This window comes from Ascaphus truei, chromosome 19 (genome assembly GCF_040206685.1).
Source record: "Ascaphus truei isolate aAscTru1 chromosome 19, aAscTru1.hap1, whole genome shotgun sequence".
NCBI lineage: Eukaryota > Metazoa > Chordata > Amphibia > Anura > Ascaphidae > Ascaphus > Ascaphus truei.
The window spans coordinates 5,351,117-5,371,460 of NC_134501.1; the positions used below are offsets into that span (position 1 = coordinate 5,351,117).

General features: G+C 43.1%; 1 protein-coding gene across 2 annotated transcripts in view; it reads right to left on the reverse strand.

Annotated features, from left to right (window-relative positions):
- SLC7A10 (solute carrier family 7 member 10) overlaps positions 1 to 20,344 on the reverse strand; it is a 44,129-nt gene that overhangs the window by 2,733 nt on the left and 21,052 nt on the right. Inside the window, exons 2-10 of one of the 2 annotated variants that reach the window (XM_075576368.1) lie at positions 16,156 to 16,360; positions 13,261 to 13,412; positions 12,139 to 12,264; positions 9,004 to 9,157; positions 7,128 to 7,251; positions 6,933 to 7,036; positions 4,071 to 4,167; positions 1,244 to 1,393; positions 125 to 302 (exon numbers count right to left, since the gene is read on the reverse strand). In XM_075576368.1, the coding sequence (XP_075432483.1) occupies positions 125 to 302; positions 1,244 to 1,393; positions 4,071 to 4,167; positions 6,933 to 7,036; positions 7,128 to 7,251; positions 9,004 to 9,157; positions 12,139 to 12,264; positions 13,261 to 13,412; positions 16,156 to 16,360 (1,290 nt within the window). The remainder of the gene's footprint in view (positions 1 to 124; positions 303 to 1,243; positions 1,394 to 4,070; positions 4,168 to 6,932; positions 7,037 to 7,127; positions 7,252 to 9,003; positions 9,158 to 12,138; positions 12,265 to 13,260; positions 13,413 to 16,155; positions 16,361 to 20,344) is intronic. The other variant, XM_075576369.1, reaches the window with a different exon arrangement.

Below are 20,344 nucleotides of genomic sequence, written 5' to 3' on the forward strand. Positions count from 1 at the left end.
GATAGTTCACTTCCACAGAGGTGGCATGACCCTCCGGCACGGAAAGCGATAAAAATGTGACTTTCACTTTTCACCCACGTGGCCACAATAAACACATCAATATGACTTTAGGGAAGAGTCTTACCGATAAACCTATCTATGCACTTTGGTTTTTTCCTCCAGTACACTGCCAGAAAAAAGACAGGTACTCCTGTTAAAATAATAATGAGTCCAACCCCACAGACCACAGGCTCCGAATAAAAGCTGAAGATCAGGAGGAATGCCCAAAATATCAGGTAGGTGATTGGAACGATGAGATTCACCTACAAGAGAATAGACGGAGAACAATGGTAAAGGAAGAGGTTTGTAGCCAAAGCAATCGTGTCTTCTAATATATAGCAGCCATATACATAGGCGTTCATCACAAGAAATGAAGCAGAGAGCTTTTTAAAATATTAGGCATTGGGCCTCAATATATATATATATACCCAATACTTGAACTACCTTATCATTTATCAGTAAACCATGTAACATAATGATAGGGAACCTGGAAACCTTGATAGAACCCTCGCCCACAGATCAGAGCAACTTCTTTCACAAATCCTACCAACAAATTCACTTTGGCTCTTTGACGCCTCTCAGCTTTTGATAAGAAGCAATCAATATTGATTTTTTTTAGATAATTCGAACCAGGGGGTCTTAGACATTTATCTCCTACTTCCTGTACATTTAAATTGTCTCCAACAGGAAGCCGCAACTTCATCCTCACCTTCCCTAAAGGGCAAGAAAACCCATGGCAGCTAAATCCCTAAGTATCTCGGGAACTGGAGGGGGAAGGGGAGAAGAGCTAAAAAATAGCTTAGCTCAGCATCGGAGGACCCCCCCCCCAGGGTTCTTATTCCAAAGGGCAGGCGGGATTACTTTGACAAAGGCCTGACGGGCCGAAACGCATCAGAGGATCCGTTTGCACACCGTGTCATTAAAGATTTTTATTCATCACCATATCAGCCTTCTCTGAAGTTCTTCTTTCTACGGCTGTGCGGCGCATAGACCTCCCCTGGGAGGATTTCCACAAAGGGATTACTGCTTTAATTTTGTAAATGTAAGCAAACGGGTCACATTCCTGTCTTTATTAGCAATGCCAGTTGCTAATTGATGTGATATCAGTTATACAGTTGATGTGATATCAGTTATACAGTAGGAAACATATGCTGCTCTGTATTGAACATGTGGGAAATGCATATTTGTAAAGTATTATTGTTACCTTTATTGGTCGAAACATTTTGGGCTTCTTCCAACGTAGCACAATTAGTCCCATGATTGTGACTCCGTAGCAGAGGTAGTTAATAAATGACACATAATTTATTAAGGTGTATGTATCGCCAACAAGCATGATAACGATAGTCGCCCCACACTACAATACAAAGATTATGAATAGGGTTGAATTAAAGGGTCATATTATAGGAACTAAATATTGATGATGCGAGGGGAAAAAAACATGCATCCCATTCACAAAACCTTCTGTGATTACATGCGTTATTTAAATAAAATATATAGAGATTCGGTACTATTCTACACTGCGGCATGTTCACATTCTGAGATGTTAAGGTTCTTGAAGCTGTGTTAGTCCAACATTGCTAAAAAAAATGTATTTAAATAGCAGGTGATACCTTTTTTTATTTGGATTGATATACAGTAATATATTTGAAACAGCTTACATGAGGAAGAATACCCTTAGATGCCACTTATGTGTTTCTTAGCATCTTCCCTGTTTGTGTTGGCTTTCTGCTTTTTTTTTAACTTGGTATAAATAATTTGTAGGTAACTGCTGCCTGACCGGGTGAAGAAACATCGCTTGTCTTTAAAATATATTCTGTCGTGGGTGTTAATAAAAATCACTATTGCCCCTCACGTCGATGCAATGGGACGTTATACCCTACCTTCTAGGACCTATGTATTAAGCGTCACAAACGGCTTTTAGTACCCAGTGGCGCTCAGAAACGGACTGCGCTAGGTGTACACATTAATGTTATGTACTAACAAAGAATGACAAAGAAAAAGAGCGTATTTCAAAATAGTTTAAATAATATCATGCCAATAAATTATATTTACTAATACCAGTTCTAAATAAAATATACTCGTAAATCTGTTTTAATTCAAAGGATATCAATCCGGTATTCAACCTTATGCAATGCGTCAAAATAATTTAAAAATAACAAATTACGCGTCGGATAAATGAAGTCTCGCTATGTACGACGCACATGGTTTTATGAGTTTTTAGCCCTGGAATTTGGACGCATAACATTTTTTACAAATATCATTTTAATACATCGGCCCCTTTGTGTTTTGGGCTCTTAATATAAATCAAATGTCCACTTGAAACAACCGCTTGTATAAAAAATGTAATTAATCAAATGAATCGGTAGAAATAGGGGCACTCATGTGGTCTTGTGAAAAAAATATCAAATTTATTTGATGGTGATCGACATTTCAGCCTGCTTTCACAATGGTGAAAGGTGCGACGTGTTCGAGACACACACACCTCTCTTCGCTCCATACTATTTCCTCCTCTCTTTGGCCCCAGGCTCCTGACACCTCCCCCTGATTGGCTGCATTATCCAGCATCAGCCAATCAGGATGGAAGAAGCTGCCCAGCACCCTAGCCACAGCCCTGTTTGGGGGAAATCCCGTGTCCCCCCCAAGCCGGTCAGGTCACTATGTCCAGAGAGGTAATACCAGACACACATATGTCTAGTATTACCTCTAATTTTTTTTACAGAACAGTCCGGTTCAATACTGGACACCCGGCAACCCTACGAGGTTGTTGCTGAGCACCGGTGACACGTACACCAGATACTGTGAGAGCACCACGCTTTGAACATTAATCATATGAATACAAAAAAATGATTGTGTCTGCTGAATGAAATTGTCATGCTATCCATAAACCCATTACACATCTCAACTAATATGAGTGGAATTAAAGTGTTAAAACTATGTAACACAGAGAGAACCACATCTGGGGTATACTTGTGCCATTCCTGTTTAACTCATCGTCTGCCGTAAAAAATGTAGCAGTCAAGGGGTAAAGGATAAATATCGCTACAAATAGAAATAAGACTTGATAGATTGCATTATAATTCCTGGAAATAGCACAGAGCTCAAGAAAATCGGACGTGCAATATTTTCCTGACTTGCGGTTTATTATTATGACATTCCAAAGAGCAAGCTTTGCAACTAATTACTTTTATTATTCCTAGAAGGGATTTTATTAGAAATGCCGGCCGCTGTACTTTGAACTTTAGCAATGTAACCAAATGCTCACAGAGCAAGTGGTATGTAATTAAAAGCTGCTTTTTGGTTATTAATCCCCAAAAAGGCTGTCTTTTGTCATTTTCTTCCTTTGTTACCAGTTTTACTTTGCACCTAATCTAGCATTTGCTGAAAAGAAGAAAATAATATCATTTTTTTTTAAATTCCTTTGTTCTGTAAGGTCAGAAACCGACATATTCATCGTATAGTATTAGCACTGCTGGTACTCATTAATAGCCAGCTCAGTGGTGGAAATTTCCATTCATTGAGCAGCTGTTTGTATAGTTCAGAGCATAGTTCTCTGCAGATAAGGATGCCCTTACTAATGTCAGGAAATTCTAGGAGTTTTCTAAACTGCGTGGACTGATTTTTCAGATGACCGTATAACTAAATACACCATGAAATACTATGGTCTCTATCAATATGTGTATATATATAAATGGAACACACACGTGTGTGTATGTATGTGCATATATGTGCGCGTATATATATATATATATACCAATATATCTGAAGTGGTGCAAGTCTGAAATGCTGCGTCAGATGTAAATAACTATTCTTACGAATGCCGAGGCTCTGCTCCAACAAACGGAGCAGTGCGTGTAAACACGCTTATATCTACACGGTTACAGAGACCCCATAGAGATTAACAAGCAGCTTTTTTTTTTTTACTAAACATTGCGCAACCATTGGCCCCTTTAAGCCTATTTATTAGAATGGGCCGCAACTCGTCTTCCAACTATGCACCACTTAGTAGACATGGCCTTACTTGTAAAACTTACGCAAACAAGCAGCGCTGGGACTGGCGTGCAGTATTTAAAATGGATCATAGCAAGTAAGCTTGGCAAGTGTCCTTCTCTGGCGCCCGAGAAGCATAACCTGGGGAGAGAAGAAAGCCATTGATTATTTCACATTCACTCACTGTGATAAATGTTAATGTGCTTTATAGCTAATGGTTCATTATTATCACTTAAAACTCGGCACTTGTCTGAAAACCGAAGAATTAAACAGCCCTGGCTGTGAATATCCATCAAATCAATCGCTTCAGTGCTGAAATCCCGTGCAGCGTATAGTGCGGTAATGGTGACGCACAGTTATTAATGTTTTCTAATGTAAAGTACTATCAGTAGCTGGTATGATCTATAATAAAGGAAAAGTAAAATCAGAAACTACTATGATAAATACAAAGTAATATCAGTAGGTGGTAGGACTATCAGAATAAGTACCTCAACATACTTGCCAACTCTCACGGAATGTCAGAAATGTCAGAGAGTCACTTGGGCGCACTTTCCCCGCCGTGCTCACTCACCTGTCGGTCACTGGTGTGATCAGCAAAATGGCACCATAGCAAAGCATGATGGGGTGCCTGAGCATGATGGGGTGCCAGAGAATGATGGGGTGCCAGAGAATGATGGGGTGGCAGAGAATGATGGGGTGCCAGAGCATGATGGGGGGCCAGAGCATGATGGGGGGCCAGAGCATGATGGGGTGCCAGAGAATGATGGGGTGGCAGAGCATGATGGGGTGGCAGAGCATGATGGGGTGCCAGAGCATGATGGGGGGCCAGAGCATGATGGGGTGCCAGAGCATGATGGGGTGCCAGAGCATGATGGGGTGGCAGAGCATGATGGGGTGGCAGAGCATGATGGGGTGCCAGGGCATGATGGGGTGCCAGGGCATGATGGGGTGCCAGAGCATGATGGGTTGCCAGAGCATGATGGGGTGCCAGGGCATGATGGGGTGCCAGGGCATGATGGGGTGCCAGGGCATGATGGGGTGCCAGAGCATGATGGGGTGCCAGAGCATGATGGGGTGCCAGGGCATGATGGGGTGCCAGGGCATTTTGGGGTGCCAGGGCATGATGGGGTGCCAGGGCATGATGGGGTGCCAGAGCATGATGGGGTGCCAGGGCATGATGGGGTGCCAGGGCATGATGGGGTGCCAGAGCATGATGGGGTTATGTTGCTGGGACGTGATGGATGCATCAGGTAAGTTTAGATCAGCAGTCTGTACGGCCATCGTGCATTTGCAAAACGGGGAGCCCCAGGTGCACTTCCCCGTAAAGAATTAAAGATGGCTGCCAGTTTTGTCCATGTAGTATTTTGGTGCAGCGCTAAGATGCAGTTCGCCGTGCTGCATGCGGCACCAAGTCTTTCCTGCGTCTTTCCGTGTGTCGCTAACCCTTTCCTGCTACGTGCAGAGTGAAGACTCTCCTGTGAAAAGTTGGCAAGTATGCGTACAGTGCTTACACCTCGGGTAGCGCCGGTGTTTATGAAGCAGAGCGGAAAACTTGTTTTCACCGAGATAAGTGGCGGAGATAGTAAAACTGCCGTGGGAGATAAAGAGACCATGTGACTGGCAGCCAGCAGAAGTCTACTTTATGTTGACCTTGCCACTAGACGTGTCCCAAGCCGTAGGGTGATGTGAGTCATTGCACCCACACAATAAATGGTTTGTCCTATTTATCTCCACCCACCAGTAAGCAAAGCAGACGGGACTTCCTTTCTTTCAGGAGTCACCCTTCTTAACTTGGTGTTAAGCATATGCCAATGAGGTAAACTCCAGCCGTTGTTTTGCATCTAACTAGCTTTGTGGATATGCATTAACCTCAGGGAGAAGAATGGTCGTTATTCATTTTAATAACTGACCTTTTTGAATCTGGGCCTTTAAGTCCATAACTTATTCATTTTTCTTATTGTAATTTTTTTTCTCTCCAGTAAATAGATATCAGATTATTACATAGTAAAATAAGTGTTAGATGTTGGGTGGGGGGGGGGGGGGCTTTAACAAACAAAAAAAAAGGTAGGGGGACTAATCAGAGAACTCCCGTCTGCTTTGTTTACTGGTGCGTGGAGATTAATAGGACAAACTATTTATTGTGTGGGTGCTAATGCAAGGCGATGCTACTGGAACTTAACTTGATGTAGTAGGAGGGTGTGGGGAGTAGGGGGTATGATACCTTTTGTTGGACCAACAAGTCGTTGACATGTTACAAGCTTTCCAACCTCTCAGGATAATCCGATGAAGGACCTGAGAGGTTTGAAAGCTTGTCATATCAACCAGTTTTTGGTTCAATAAAAGGTATTATACCCCCTACTCCCTCTCCCTCTCCCTCCTACTACATCAAGTTAAGTTCCAGTAGCATCACCTTGCATTAGCTTCAAATAACATGGCTCGTCTTACGCCTTTAACCTCCCCTCCTCCTCTCCCTCCCATATTTCAGGGTGTGGGTGGTAGTAACCCCTCCTTTAGGCGGACCTCTGTGGATATGCGTTGTTAGCACTAATGACCGTTATATAGTTCATGCAATGCCCTTTCCGGACGGAAATGGCACTTAACACTGTATTATTGAGCTTTGAAGATACGTTAGCACTTAACAAGGCAATAACGAAAAAAATTAGTCAACGCTATATAAAATACAGACAGTTTTATCACCCAATTGTTTTTAGCAATCAAAGAAGACATGCTATATTATCTGTACTGCTACGTACTCATGTTAGTATCATTACTCATTTCAATACAGCACTGTTTAATTCGGAAGAAACACCATTCAGTTTTAGTAGAGGTACTATATAAAAATATGGAAGAGGTGTAAAATGTTACATGCTAGAGCTACGTTATTAGACTACTGTCCTTCCTCTAACCTTGATGAGGTAAAGAGGTATCCATTTATTCCTCCGAATGTGGAGAGTGCCACTGAAACTGGCATGATCCAGGAAAAATATCCCAGTAGCTTTTCACCAAATGTCTAAAGCAACAGAAGATAGAGACACTGAAATGTACTGCACAGAAAGCAAAGAACATCTGGTCTTAGACTCGGGTGGGAGTGTTTTACTTACAACTGCAACGGCGTTCGAAGACATAAGTTCTTGAGGTGACATGGCAGTAAAATAAGCAATGTTGGTGAAAGTGTACACAAATGTCACCAGTGGGATGGAGATGAATATAGCGCGAGGTAGATTCCTAATAAGAAAATGCAGAACACGGTTTTACAGACATTTTGAGAATACACGTACCACCTTCACCATGATAAGCAGAGCCTGCAACGCAACATGTTCTCGCTTGACCAAAGTAATCGGCCACCCTATAACTGAAGAATTTGTGCTCCTTGGCGTGTGGCCATTTTCAGATATGGCCAAGGCAAACCTAATGTTTTTGTGTCTTACTTTGTGGGGTTGACAGAATCTGGTCATGTTTTCCCTTTCACCCAAGTGTACTCAGAGTACAGGTTGCAGGCCCCTCTAGCAGTGAAGGGGATACTTATTGTGTAAAAGGTAAATGGCTTTGTAACAACGTTTTTGCCTTTGGTTGACGCTGACATGTGAAGAGGAGATTTGTGGGGTCTCAGAAGCTCTCATGTTCTACGCATCACTGGAGAACTTGCATTTGGTTCAGCGTGATTACTGCGGTTCTACACTTGACAAGCTTATTGTGTTTTAACTCCATTTTAGGCAATGTAACCTTGGCAAATAAATATCTTTTTCCACTGTGACACAGAAATATAATAGTAAAATCCTCCTTTGTGAATGCTGCCTTATGTGCTTTATCAAATGAGCATTTCTTTGCACACCCTTTCACCATTATGGAAACCAATGTAACACTTTCCGGACCATAAAATGCTTTAAGCCGCTGGTAATAGTTCCTTTAAAAAGCTGTCATGGTGCAATACAAACAAATGCCACAAATACTAGGGCTTCAACCCAAAATTACAATTGCTAAATCATATTTCAACCCATAATATTGTCGGACTCCCTGCACACATATACTGCATAAGAACAATCCTTTAGTGATAAAGACTATTTATTTTCTGAAAAAACAGAAAGTGAATCCCTGCGCTTCTCCCATTGGGCTATCAATAAATGGGGAAATAAATATACATAATGAAAATTAAATCTGTAAGACAAAAGGAGACTTTGTTACATCCTTTGATCAAATAATGCCAAGCCTGCTAACCAACGTCAAGGTAAGTCTCAGTAGCAGGTCCCTATGCTAAATGCATACAAATGTTCTGTGAAATATACCCTGAAGGGGTTAATAAACGAAGCATAAGCTTGCAGTATATAACTTAGTGCAGTTAAAAACTGGTATATACGAGTGAAGGTACTTACATGTAAGCAAGTAAAGTGAAAAGTGAATTTACAAGGACCTTACTGGGAGATTATATACCTTGAAAAGGAGGGACTGACCTCCCACAAGCTGCTCAATACGCAGTTACAGGTGGATTGGCTAAATACATTAATCACACCCTAATAGTGGAATCTCACCCTAATAGTGGTGCCCAAGGGCAGGGATTTACTTTCTGTTTTTCACATATGTATGGCCAATCTTTTCACCAGCAGCATGCTCCTTACACGGAGAAGCGCGAGAATATATATATTTATTTCCCTTGTTGTACCTGTTGATTAGACGGATGCAGGTACAGTAACTATATTGTAGGCATAACAAAGTGCACTCATCCTGTTTCCTGAGAAGAAGGTGCAAGTAGTGTAGATACTCATTGTTACTATTTAGTATCATGTTCTTTTTAAATGGGCTTGGATGGACTTTCCCATAACCATGAATTGCTGCTTCAAGTTGTTAAACTAAAAAGCCGAGATTGCATATCAGAAGACCAATTACTGTATATCTGCCTTGGGCTGAATTATGCATGCACATTCATGCTATATACCTTAAATATAGCATGACAAGTGATAAGGTCAATGCATGGATACTCACCTTCTGGGATCAACCAGCTCTTCTGTGACATAATTAAGAAAGTTCCAACCGCTGAATGCAAAGGAACCCTGTAAAAAGGCTAATGCCAACTGTCCTACTGTTGGAGTCATCCAAAAATTAAAAGCATTGCTTGGTATTAATTCTTCATAGTGTCCTGTGGACAAAAATATGACTTAGTTAGACATATGATATATAAAATATATATATGTATTTATAGCATGTATATATGTTTGGCCGGTCGGCGGAGCTCCGAGCGAGTGGGGAGATTGTGGGGCGGCCATTTTGGAAAAGGGCGCGCATGCGCAGTGTCGGCGAGCGCAGCGGACATCATGGTAATGGCGCAGCAATACACTAGAGGGCCTTGAAGCTTGCGGCGGCCATCTTGCTGATGGCGGAGCTGGAAGGTGAGGAGCCAAGGACACAGGATGTCCTCCGCGGGGTTCAAGGTGACCATGGCATTCCTGACGGAGTCAGCCAGGAGGAAGGTAGTGTCCGGGGAGCAGTCAGCTTCCTGAACTAGGACAGACATTGCCCCCTTGGGCCCCAGAAAGCCCTGTCACTCTAGTGGAGTATTGCATGGCCTGCTATACGACAAGGATCATCCCTTACTTGAGAGACTGCAGTGTTCAGGGACTCCCATTGGAGCTCGCACCACGTAGAGGCCTGAACCCTTACAAAGAGAGGGGATTGCTGTTGGAGGCCCCATTGCGTGGGACCTGCTTCAGCATAATTCCGAAAGCTGCCCCTAGCATACTGGAGAACCCAGGCAGGTATCACAAGTGCACCAACGGTTCACAAAGGGGGGGGGGTAGTGCTGCCCCCTCACACAGTTTGAGTGGGATCTGCTTTGTGGACATCGGGTTACAGGTGCCTAGGGCACCCTCAGTTCTTTGGGGGAACCACTATTATTATTGTTATGTATTGCAGTGTATTGTTATGTTGGTTTCATTATATTATGTATAAGTAAAGTGTGTTATATACATTGGTTGTATTATTATTAGTGAGTATTGTTTCCTATGAGGAGTCAATCCCGCCTACGCTGGGATCCTCTTAGGTGGAGGCGCTGCACCGTGAGAGATAGCATCCCAGGCTCCCCAGGAGCGGAGGCTTTTGCTTCCTGTAAGCCTCACAGGTACAGCAGCGCGCGTGATGGACCGCGGTTTCCCTTAAGCATAGGGAAAGGAGGTTACATTGTGTGTGTGTGTGTATATGTGTGTGTGTGTGTATCTGTGTATGTGTGTGTATATGTGTGTGTGTGTGTGTATATATGTATGTGTGTGTGTATATGTGTGTGTGTGTATCTGTGTGTGTGTGTGTATATGTGTGTGTGTGTGTATATGTGTGTGTGTGTGTGTATCTGTGTATGTATGTATGTATGTCTTTATTTGTATAGCGCCATAAAATGTACATAGCGCTTCACAGTAGTAATACATGTCATATAAATAGCAAATATAAATAACACATCATGGGAATAAGTGCTTCAGACATACTGTAAAAGTAACATTAAGGAAGGAGTCCCTGCTCCGAGGAGCTTACAATCTAATTGGTAGGTAGGGAGAACGTACAGAGACAGTAGGAGGGAATACTAGTAAGTGCGTCTGCAGGAGGCCAAGCTTTGTGTCATGTGTCCATGATTATCCAGTGCTACTCATATGCTTCTTTAAGCAGATGTGTCTTAAGGTGGGTCTTAAAGGTGGATAGCGAGGGGGCTAGTCGGGTATTGAGGGGAAGAGCATTCCAGAGGTGTGGGGCAGAAAGTGAGAAAGGTTTAAGGCGGGAGAGAGCTTTAGATACAAAGGGGGTAGAAAGAAGACATCCTTGAGAAGAACGCAAGAGTCGTGATGGTGCATAGCGAGAAATTAGGGCTGAGATGTAATGAGGGGCAGAAGAATGTAAAGCTTTAAAAGTGAGCAGTAGAATTGAGTGTGAGATACGCGATTTAATCGGAAGCCAGGAGAGTGATTTCAGCAGGGGAGACGCTGAGACAGATTTAGGAAAGAGTAGAGTGATTCTGGCAGCAGTGTTTAGGATAGATTGTAGGGGAGACAGGTGAGAGGTAGGAAGGCCGGACAGCAGGAGGTTGCAGTAATCGAGACGTGAGAGAATGAGGGCCTGAGTCAGAGTTTTAGCAGTTGAGTAACAGAGGAAAGGGCGTATCTTTGTGATATTGCGGAGGAAAAAGCGACAAGTTTTAGAAACGTTTTGAATATGAGAGGAGAATGAGAGAGAGGAATCAAGTGTGACCCCTAGGCAGCGTGCTTGGGCTACTGGGTGAATGATCGTATTTCCAATAGCAATGTGGAAGGATGTAGTAGGGCCAGGTTTGGGAGGTAGTATAAGGAGCTCTGTTTTTGCCATGTTAAGTTTCAGTCGGCGGATGGCCATCCAGGATGATATTCCAGAGAGGCATTCAGAAACTTTGGTCTGTATAGCAGGTGTAAGGTCAGGGGTTGAAAGGTAAATTTGTGTGTCGTCAGCATAGAGGTGATATTTAAACCCAAAAGATGTGATTAGGTCACCTAGAGAGAGTGTGTAGAGAGAAAAGAGAAGGGGTCCCAGGACAGAGCCCTGGGGTACCCCCACAGAGAGATCAATAGAGGAGGAGGAGGTGTTAGCAAAAGAGACACTGAAGGTACGATGGGAGAGGTAAGAGGAGATCCAGGATAAAGCTTTGTTCCGAATACCAAGAGTATGGAGAATGTGAAGGAGAAGAGTGTGTGTGTGTATCTGTGTGTGTGTGTATATGTGTGTGTGTGTGTATATATGTGTGTGTGTGTATCTGTGTGTGTGTGTGTATCTGTGTGTGTGTGTATATGTGTGTGTGTGTGTATATGTGTGTGTGTGTATATAGATGTAGATTTTTGATTATATATATGTGTGATGCTAAAAGCAAATAATGTTAAACATGTTATTTGCACTGGTACATTTTTGTGTTCATGGAAATTCAGTAAGTTCCAGCAAACAATGTGAATCTGGGTTGTAATTCCTAGGGGTGTATTTGTATTTATATAAACAATGGGACTATCGGTCCCTAATGCATTTTCCACCAATGTTTCCACACCTGGTTGCGATAGAGGCAGAACATGAAGCAATATTGTACATTTCAAAACACTATTACAATGTCACAATGTGTACCTTTAAATATCTGCGTGAACCCCACTATTATTATGAGGCACAATGCTAGGAGCTTTCCGGCGGTGAATATGTCCTGGATGCGGGTGGCCCATCTCACGCTGGAGCTGTTCACCCAGGTCAGGAGTACTGCACAAAGCAAAACAACATTCAGATACAAAACCATCCAACAGCCATAAGAAAACATTTCAAATAGCCAGGAAACTGTGAGCACAAGGAAGAGGCTGGTACTGTGTGTAACATAGGGGATTAACAGTTCTGTTTATGGGCTAATGAGAAAAAATAATGATCTGATGAGAAACCACTCACAAGGCAACAAGCAACATTTCATTCAGTTTCCATCCATGGGGCCCTTATAAAACGGAAGGCTGGCTCAAAGCTACTCAGCTCTTTCACTGTCATGTTAACCAGCATATTAAGGCCCAAACTCACATGTATATAAAAACATTTCTTTTGGAAATGAAATACATTACAAACAATGTGGAAGACCTGCTGGAATAAGGACTCCGGGGGTAACGTATAGGCAATGGTGGCTCCGTTTTATTTAAGAACACACGATATTGACGTATGTAGCAAAGATAGGATTGTAGCTTTGACAAAGTGGAGTTGCACATTGGTATGGCTCCAATTTGTGGCCATAGAACTGGGTGGGCAGCTCCAGTCCTGAGGGGCCACCAACAGGTCAGGTTTTCAGAATATCCCTGCTTCAGCACAGGAGGCTCAATCAGTGGCTCAGTTGCTGACTGAGCCCCCTGTGCTGAAGCAGGTATATCCTGAAAACCTGACCTGGTGGTGGCCCTTTAGGACTGGAGCTGCCCACCCTTGGCCTAGAATCTATATAGTAAGGTAACTGAATAGACGCGAGGTGCGGTTACCAAGGCATGAAGAAACCTGCATTTGTTTTGTCTATCTGCCACCTTGTGGCACTTGCTGAAAAAAATGCTCATTAAAGCTTCTTCTCGAGTAATTCTGTGCCTAATTATTTACTTCCATGGAGAAGCCACCGGACACTCAACAGAAGCAAGTAAACTGGTGTCTGACCGCAGTGGTGATACGCATTACGGTCGCCCAATACATATATATATATACGTAGTACAAAGGCCGTTGTTCAGCAGCAATACTCACACAAACACACTATGGAGAGGACCCTGGATGCGTTATAGGGAGGGACGCAGTCAGGAAACACAGGTTGCAGGACATAGTTTGAGAAGGTCAGTGCAATAACAGCCAGACTGGTTGGATACATAATAAGTACTGCACTCCAGAGCAGCAAAAAACTGTAATCACAGGACAATAAACAGTTGTATAAGTAAATGGAGCAATGAGTGTGAGTTTGGGTTCACAGTATCATGTGTATTGTGTGTTTAAGCCTTAACGTATCAAGAATGGGCATAACAATTCTCTATCAATACTCATATCCCAATACTGACCTCTGGGCAAGGACTCATTGTGTCTGTAAAATGCAGTGTACAGCGCTACACACACTATAGTACTACATCAATTATTATTATTATTATATACGCAGACGGGGAAAACCCCTATCTTCCGGAGCCAGCTCCTACAGGACAATTTCTTGACTTTTGATGATTATTCTATTGATTGTGCTTATCTACAATCTATCAGGGATGAACACGAGTATATTTTGGTACATTTTTTTATTCTCCATATTTTTACTCATACAGTATGTCATCCAAGCCCAGATATGCTGTCGGTTTCCAACTATTCAGCAGGATCTGCCATTTTCCAGAATGTGGACGTTTAACTTCATTTTAATGCTGTATTCTTTACTTCCGTACCTCAAATACTGACACATAGTAATAATAGCCCCAAATAGGGCGCAAAGTGCTTCACACTGACAATATGATGCCTGGCAGGCATTGAATGTTACAGACACAGATCCCAACCCAAGGTGCTATAGGGAGGTAACACGACACCAGGGTTGGACACCAGGAGTTATACTGCCTTGTCCTGCAGAACAGAAATCTATGGCTGAGCTGATCGATATATGACTATCACCAGCAACTCCTTCTACTGTATTTTCACCTGCTCTGGAATCAGTTAGTTGTTGCCCTTTATTGAGGACTTTATCCTGTTTTAGGACTTTCTACTCTCTGCAAAATCCATTCTGATGAAGACAAGATTCCTGAATGATTTGAGAGCTGTGTATTTCTGCCGCTGTTTTATGTTTCTCTCTCACTCATGTCTGTTACTTTGCTTACATTTCAAAGACAATGGACCAGTCAATGGACCAGATTCTTTACAATGCGGCCATCAGTACATTGGGTACAATTGGCGGCCTGTGCACCATGTCACAGTGCTTCACAGGACAAGCGTTTGGATGTATTTCTATGTGCTGTGCTGTGCTAACTCGTGTCATCACTACTCACTACTGACCTCACTTCTTTAACCCTATAATCACAGCATTACAATCCCCAGGGGGGGGGGGGAGGGCTCCTTTGCCCAGGTCAGAGTTTAATTAAGATACTGATGTGTGTACACAAATAAAGGCAAAACATCAATGCATCATTTGAATGTTAGTCTAATAAAGGGCATCACAGCCTTTCAAGTTTGCTGTCTTTCTCCAGGACCAAGGCTAGCGACACACAAACCATACCCACACTTTACGTGTGCTTTTTCAATATACAAAATAATCAAGCACCTGAATGATCCAGTTCTAGTTGAATTATTTCTGTGTGCAATAAAAGCATACATTTGGGAACACCGCAGGGAACCAAAGCAGTTCAAATGATATATTCAGAGATTCGTTTGTTCTCCAGATCAGTCTAGAGGCTCCAAACCGATTCCTTCTTTGGAATAAACAGCAGCTATTTTTTACACTCCCACAATAATAATTTAAAAAAAACCCTTACAAATACAAGCAGATATTACTGCAGGGCGGCAGCAGTTGCAATAATGTCAGCTACATCTGTACATTTTACTATTTTAGGATTGAAGGGCTACTAAATGGTAGTGAAACCTCTAGATCGGATTAAAGATACTGTCGCTAGACAATACATATTTGAAAAATAACATGCTCATCCCTCCTCCTGCACAATCATAAATATGCACTAAATGGCAATGCTGAGTTAGACTATGCAGTTCCAAGCCCAGTCTAAAATTTATTCTCTATTTCGGGGGGGGGGGGGGGGGGAGGGGGGGGCAGCTCCACTCCTCAAGGGCCACCAACAGGTCAGGTTTTAAGGATATCTCTTCTTCCACACAAGTGACTCAATCAGTGGCTCAGACTTTGATTGAGCCACCTGTGCTGAAGCAGACACATCCTTAAAACCTGACCATTTGGTGGCCCTTGAAGACTGGAGTTGGCCACTCCTGCTCTATATCAATTTGAACCCCCAAATAATGAGGCTCTGCCATATTTAAAGTTTCCCATTAAACATAAATTAGAAAAGCACTGGGCACTGATTCAGTTTTTTGGCTATCATTATTGTAGCCGCGTCCAACTTCACATTGCAAAGTCAGTATAACCAGCCTCACACTGATGAGACCCAAAAGGCCGAAACCGCTGTCTGTGAGTAGGGTTACTGGCTCTGCACTTCTGTAACCCAGGCCGTGCTGAAAAAGCTGTGTAATGCGGCAGGCATACGCTTATAGGGGTCCATGTTAAAATGGATAAGAAGCAACACACTGTGAGTGCTCAGTTGTATCCCATTACCCAGAATCCCTGGCTGCAGTGTAAGCAGTGTATGCTAAGAGATAATGGGGAGAGGCAGGGCTGTGGACCTGTCTGAGACATGTGAATGTGCTCGCAAGGGGTATTTTTATTGGCTATTAGAGGCTGGAGATAGAAAGCAAAACACAATACAGCCTGGCACACGAAACAAGCGCTTGGGGACTATTTCAAATGAATGTATTGGGATTTTGTCCCATAAGGAGTTGGGAGTGTAGAGGCATGAAAGTCTATAGACATAATTAAGTTGTTCATTACTAACAGAGTGATATTCTCATCCTTACACATGTACTTTAACAAAAATGGAAAGAGATATGTACAGTAATACTTACCCTGCCAACCCACCAAAAATCTCAGTGACATATGAATAATCACCTCCTGATTTAGGGATTGCGACCCCAAGTTCCGCGTAACACATGGATCCGAGCGCTGAAACTCCTCCGACAAGGACCCAGATAATGAGCGCAAGCCCCACGGAGCCAGTGTGTTCAAGAACCCCCTTAGGGGAAATAAAGATTCCAGATCCTATAATGTTACCTGAAAAGAAAGCATAGGTAAAGGTGACCCGTAGTGTGCGTGGGCAATGTGACCCCGTCTTTATATCAGCATCCTTTGAGAGAGGTCGTAGACGTACGGGTAAATGCTATATATTCTGTATCAGCTGTTTTTAGTTGGAAAATGGGGATTTTGTGGCTGAAAACGGCTGCTTTGAAGTATATAGAATTGACTCCATTGAGTATATACAGTGCTTCAGCAGTTACACAGTACAAATAGCTCAAATGTGGTGATAATGGGTAGTTAAGTGGTTCAATACCAGCACTTTGCTTTATTTAACACTATAGCATTAAAAATAAAAATGTTTTGCAGACCTTACTGGTCACAAAGGGTTAAAAAAAAACAGCAACTCACCATTTGTGCTTTTAACATGCGTAATCATTTAAAGCATTAAAAAGAAAGGAACAGAACATGAGTCAGCGCTGAACTCGCGTGAGTAATAGCGCGTAGTTACTGAAGTACTGTATAAACGTTTTGGTCCTAGTTTGAACCTTAATCTCGATAAAGGCCCAAAGTGGGACCGAAACGTAGGCCCTTCAATAAACCAGCGCTATTATTCACACGCGTTCAGTGGAGGGTTATCTCATTTTCGGCTCCTGCATGTGATCCTCATTCAATGTGGAAGACCCGTGGCAGTGCTGGGAGAAACGGAGAGGGCTTCTATGCCCTATTTGTTTGAACCACTAAAAAGACAAAACCAGCGTTTTGCACATCCTTTCTTACAATGTACAGGCGGTCCTCGGTTATCCAACGGAATCGGCTCTGGAAGTAGCGTTGGATAGTGAAACCGTTGTAAAGTGAGTCCCATGTTAATCAGTGGCGGTGAGCGTTGGGTAACGCATTCAGGCGTCGAAAAATGTCACACCGGGTTGCGTTGGATACGCCATTCGTTGTAAAGTGAAACGTTGGATAGCGAGGACTACCTGTATCTTTCTTGCAACTGGAAGGATACAGCCTGCGATTGCCACGTGGGGGAGTAACAATTCCAGTCCAGGCTTTTAGTCTGCCTCCCTGCTGCAGCAGGCTGAATTATTCATCACAACTGATCTTTGCCTTCCGATATCAGGCATTTTTCAGTCCTCTCCACTGGCTGGGAAAACAGAAGCTAGGCCCGTCCTCTGCCACGCACTCCCCAAGCCTGGTTTGTACATAGCATCTAATTGACAATGTTGCCTTACCCTTGCCCTGGCGTATCTCTCCATCACCATCATGGTGTTTCCCTCACGCCTTCGTCTCGGGGAATTCCCCTTGAGTATGTTGAATGTTCCTTTTCCCCACTCCCCTTCCTCCCTGACAAACCCTCCCTCGTCTCTCCCTCTCCCTGCACGAGGAGTTTTCGGACAGTGCGTCGTCCTTCAGGACGATCATTGTTGGTTAGTTGCATCTGTCGGCACTGTGCACCCCCTTTCCCAAGGCACCCCCTTTCCCAGTCTGACTGTGCCACCCTCTCTTATGGTCTCCTGTCCTTGTCAAATAGGGACGTCTTCCAGTGCTGTACAAATCCCTCCCTGGTCACCCTATCTGGCACAATCTTTATTTTTGTGGATCTTAAATTCCTATTCCCTATATTATAGCGTTCCTTCCTTTGATATGCCCAGAGGCAGCGCAGCGCGGCAGCCATTGTTCATCGCAGGTTTATTGCGCACTGGAATTTCCGGTCCTGTGTGCCGCTGTGCACTCTCTGCACGTTGAAGAATCTAATGCCCCTATCATACGTTGTACAGGTATGGCAGACATCATTGCTCCCGATGATAACACAACATTCGTGTTACAATGCAGAATATCACAGGTTCCATTGCATTTAATGGCAGTGATAATGCAGAATATCACAGAGGTTCCATTGCATTTAATGGCAGTGATAACGCAGAATATCACAGAGGTTTCATTGCATTTAATGGCAGTGATAACGCAGAATATCAGAGGTTCCATTGCATTTAATGGCAGTGATAACGCAGAATATCAGAGGTTCCATTGCATTTAATGGCAGTGATAACGCAGAATATCAGAGGTTTCATTGCATTTAATGGCAGTGATAACGCAGAATATCAGAGGTTCCATTGCATTTAATGGCAGTGATAACGCAGAATATCAGAGGTTCCATTGCATTTAATGGCAGTGATAACGCAGAATATCACAGAGGTTCCATTGCATTTAATGGCAGTGATAATGCAGAATATCACAGAATATCCCACAATAACACGCCAGCGCGGGCAATAACCTCTGCTACATCTGCACGTTTTGTCCTGCACATTTTACAATAGGTAGAGTTTCTATAGTATTTCAATAAATCGTTGCCAAATTGTCATCTTCATACCAATGTAAACATGCAACAATTAATTACGCCTACCTTTTGGTTCCAGATATGCCAGCAACCTATTGCTTAGAAATGCATTAAAGGCCCCTATAGAACATCAAGGGTTGTTGGAACATTAACCTTTGTTTAATTCTGTCCAATGCACATCCCAAGCCAAGTGAAACGTGTACTGTATAAGTTTGAAGTGTGCTTTACCAGGATGAGATACATCTTGACTTTAAAGATACCTTTACATTAGAGAGAGCGATGGTGCAACTGAATCAGCAATTCTCTTCTTTCAAACGTGTACATTAAGCGATGCATGCAGCCCCATAATACGCCCACGTATTCTGGTCACCAACAGCACCCAGACCAGCATTTCCTCTCGCCCGTTCCGCACACCCGTGTTTTTATAAATGCAGCTGTTCCTTACATTTACAGCAACGCAATTATCTAAGCTGACGATCGGTCTGTTCTCTCTGTGATCGATCGGCGAAGATTCTGCTTCCCAGGGCGCACAATATGGCCGCCCATTTCAAAAGAGGAAGTGCAGTGGCTTCCTAAATGGTTACTACAGCAACCCAAGGAAGCTTGATACAGTGAAAATCATTCAAAAGGGCATAAAGAGGAGAGGGGGGATGTAAAAAAATATATATATGCAGCATTATTTAATACTACACATATGACAAAGATTTTAAAACACATGATTTTTAATGAAATGCTGCTTTAAATTATATGCCGGAAAAAGGCATTCCTTTATCATTGTGGCTCCTAACTCCAGTCCTCAGGAACCCACGGCAGGTCAGGTATTAAGGAAATCCCTTCTTCAGCACAGGTGACTCAATCAGTAGGTAAGCCATTTTGACTAAACCACCTGTGCTGAAGCAGGGATATACTTAAAACCTGACCTGTTGGCGGTGCATGAAGACTGCAGTTGGCCATGCCTGTCATACAGTATACACGTCATAATATGTGCCTTGTTCACCTTCCATACTTACTATAAAACCCTACCTGAGCGTAAGCGCGCCTCTGTATCCCCCCTGCTCTCACTTAGGCCACGAATGTGTACATTATTTTACTGCTGTGCTGCCTTCAGTTCTGCTGGGGAGCTCCACAACCCTATAAGTTACATGCCCACATTTTACACAGGTCTGGCTTTGTCTATTTTGGAGTACATTCGTATACACGGTTTCTTATACGGTTAGTCACAATTAATTGCCTACACGGTCACATAAAAACCCATTCACAGGCCACTGTTTATTTTCTAAAGTGGATCTCACTCATGACATGGAGAAGGAATAAAGTATCCAGGCACACAGACTTAATAATCAGGTGACAAAGGCTGCGTGGCAGTCGCAACGTTGGGAGGAGCTGCTCAGTGAGTAAAGACACTGAGTTTGAAGCAGGGGAGCCTGGTTCAATTCCCGGTGTCGGCTCCTTGTGACCTTGGGCAAGTCACTTTATCTCCCTGTGCCTCAGGCACCAAAAAATAAAAATCCATAGAGTGTAAGCTCTGCGGGGCAGGGACTGTGCCTGCAAAATGTCTCTGTAAAGCACTACGTAAAACTAGCAGCGCTATACAAGAACAAACAATTGTTATTATCAAGTCTGCGTGCCTGGATACTTTCTTCCTTCTCCGTGTTCCGTGTGGGTATTGCTGGTACTGCGGGTAT